General features: G+C 38.8%; 1 protein-coding gene across 1 annotated transcript in view; it reads left to right on the forward strand.

Moving 5' to 3' along the window:
- Window positions 1-12: 12 nt before the first annotated feature.
- The window catches only part of LOC107098711 (gonadotropin-releasing hormone II receptor-like), an 18,819-nt gene continuing 15,980 nt past the window's right edge, over window positions 13-2,851 (forward strand). The window contains exons 1-2 of the mRNA XM_015396528.1: window positions 13-45; window positions 1,405-2,001. Of these exons, the coding sequence (XP_015252014.1) occupies window positions 1,453-2,001 (549 nt within the window). The 5' untranslated portion in view covers window positions 13-45; window positions 1,405-1,452. The remainder of the gene's footprint in view (window positions 46-1,404; window positions 2,002-2,851) is intronic.

Raw genomic sequence — 2,851 nt, forward strand, 5'->3', positions numbered from 1 at the left:
TTTCAATCTGCAGTTTGGAAACATTCCCAGCTCTTCAGGACCCATGTGAGTTTGGTGACATTAGTATTTCTTATTATTTCATGTGTACATTTAGGATCATATTTTTTTCCTGTTAATGTTTTTGCTTTTTAATCGTTGGTTTCAGACCAAGAAGTAAATTAGAATAATTTGACATGATTCTAAATCCATAAAAATGTGTATAAATGATAGTGTTTTGTGCAGCTTAAAGCTGATTAAGCCTAATAATTATAGGGATGTATCTATGTGGTGAGAATTCATTGCTTTTCTTAGACATAATTCTGTATTTATTAAAAATTTTATCTTTTCAAATAAATCCATGTTTAGCTCAAATTTGATCAAAATTTTGATTAAGGGATGTTTAAAGACATTCCAACTTCCTTTAAAAACCTGATAAATCTATTTATTTAGGCTAAATTAAGAACTCTAAATCAGCTCAGCCTTATTTAGCCTTGATGCTAATATTTTTAGTGTTTAAAACCTGCTAGTTGTAGGTTACATTAAGTCCATTTTCAGCACACCAATATAAACCAAGTGTCCCTTCTCAGTGGATGTTGCTCCTGATAGATTGTTGCAGTGAGCCATATACCAGCATGAAAAAAGTACCACTATTTTTAAATATGTAGTCAAGCCTAGTGGGAATTACAAGCCAATGTACATTTAACAGTTATTTTATTTAGATTCTACTAAAAAACAATGAAAAACAAAACAAACAAATACAAAAAGCAGTAAAACATTGTGTTTTTTTCCCATTCAAGGCGAGATATATCTGAATATTAAAGGTTTGCTCTCACTTAGAATGCTCTAAGGTTATTTTTTCAGTTGTTTATAGAAAAATCAACTGGACATTGTTTGGCTAAACAATATTTAAAGAGAATCATACTCCAATAAACCTAACAAAAGAAAGACAAGAATGATTCCTCATTATTTATACTGAGCCTTTAATCCTTTTTGAGGTGAGGGCAGGGACTGGTAGGGATTGGAGCTGAGGGGCCAGTACATTTGTAGCTGTTCCCAGTTTTTGTGATAAAAAATATAAGCAGCAACCTTTTGTTAAATCTGTTGAGACAAATTTCCTTATAAAAGTGCTGTGCTGCCCACTTATCCTGATTAGTTTGTAGGTGTTGCTACAGGAGGTGCTGAAAGTTCAATACTTCAGATCTCCTTCTAATGCAATTTGTTAGCACCAAGTGTTTTTCCACATCGCCGAGCATCAAAGGTGGGTCCTCCTCAGCAGACTGCTCCATCCCTGGCAGCCTCTGTTTCTCACACAGCTTATCTAATTTCTAGTCTTGAAATGCAAATCAATGCAGATAAATCTTTGGCTTTAACTTCATGAATATGATGTGTGTATATGTTTGCTTTCTCTCCCTTCGGCAAAACAAGCCTCTTTGTTTCCAAACGAAATGCTGACTCCATGCTGAGAGTCGCAAAATGAACGTCTCTTTCTGCTTTCCTCCTCCGGGCGTAATGCATCAGCAAAGTTCAGGATCTGACCTCAATTCCAGCAGTGACCTGCTGGCTTCTCACTGCAACTGGACAGCAGTGGACAGGACCCCACAGCTGCCTACTTTTTCCACAGCAGCAAAAGTCAGAGTGATCATTACCTTCACCCTGTGTGGCATATCTACTCTCTGCAATCTGGCTGTTCTCTGGGCAGCCAGCGGCCAGAGACGCAAATCACACGTACGCGTTCTCATCGTCAACTTGACAGCAGCGGATCTCTTGGTTACATTTATTGTGATGCCGGTGGATGCTGTGTGGAACATCACTGTCCAGTGGCTTGCTGGAGACCTGGCGTGTAGGTTTCTGATGTTCCTCAAGCTGCAGGCCATGTACTCGTGTGCTTTTGTCACCGTGGTGATAAGCCTGGACAGACAGTCGGCGATCCTCAACCCTCTGTTGACAAGCATGGCTCCGAAGAGGAATAGGATCATGCTGATGATAGCGTGGGCAATGAGTGCTTTGCTCTCCGTCCCTCAGGTGAGGAAATATTTTATCAGTTGCTTTGGAAAATAATATTTAAAAAAGGAAAAGCAGACAGAAAGTCAATAGAAATCTCTCAAACAGCTGATTTAGGCACAGGATTAAAGGTATACTAGAGGAATTTTATAAATTTTTGAAAAGACCCACCCTCTACACTTAAAAAAAAAATGCACATGCACAACCCTGTACCAGCTCCAAAAAAGGAATGTCACCCTAACCCCTAAATCCCTCAATCACTATAGAGCGGGGACTATATAGTGAACTTTATAGTGAAATCAGTTAACTGACCGTTCAGATAGATGATCACTGCTTTTTGCTCTGTTTGGTCACGTGCGCCATTTTTCTTATTAGTTGCCACTGTCGGGTTGCGACAGCCTATGGCGACAGCGGGCAGCTGTGACAGCAAATCCCATAATGCTTTGCGAGTAGAGCTCCCTGTGCAAAGCATTCTGGGTTATATCTGCCTCTTTTGAGGCCTTTCTTTTCTTCTCATACACTTTGTAGACACTTTTTCTCTTACAACCCTTGGCCATTTTCAAAGAACGGCTGTGAGAAAGGTGAGCTTCAATGACTGTCTGAAACCGTAGCTCACCACCGAAATATGCCTGAAAGTGCGCAGAAAAATATAGCTAACGGGATGAACATGTAGGAAGGCCTTATGTAAACATATCACCAGAATGATTGACAATTAGGAGAACCACTTATTAAGATGATCCACCTGGAAATAAAAGATGGTCCTCTATACCGTTAACCTCCTACATAAAGACACCGGAAATACAGACCAATTTGAAAATATTATTATTTCCTTATTTTATTTAGTGTATATATATATATATATATATATATA

This window comes from Cyprinodon variegatus, unplaced genomic scaffold, assembly GCF_000732505.1.
Source record: "Cyprinodon variegatus isolate N-32 unplaced genomic scaffold, C_variegatus-1.0 Scaffold803, whole genome shotgun sequence".
In the NCBI taxonomy this organism is placed as follows: Eukaryota; Metazoa; Chordata; class Actinopteri; order Cyprinodontiformes; family Cyprinodontidae; genus Cyprinodon; species Cyprinodon variegatus.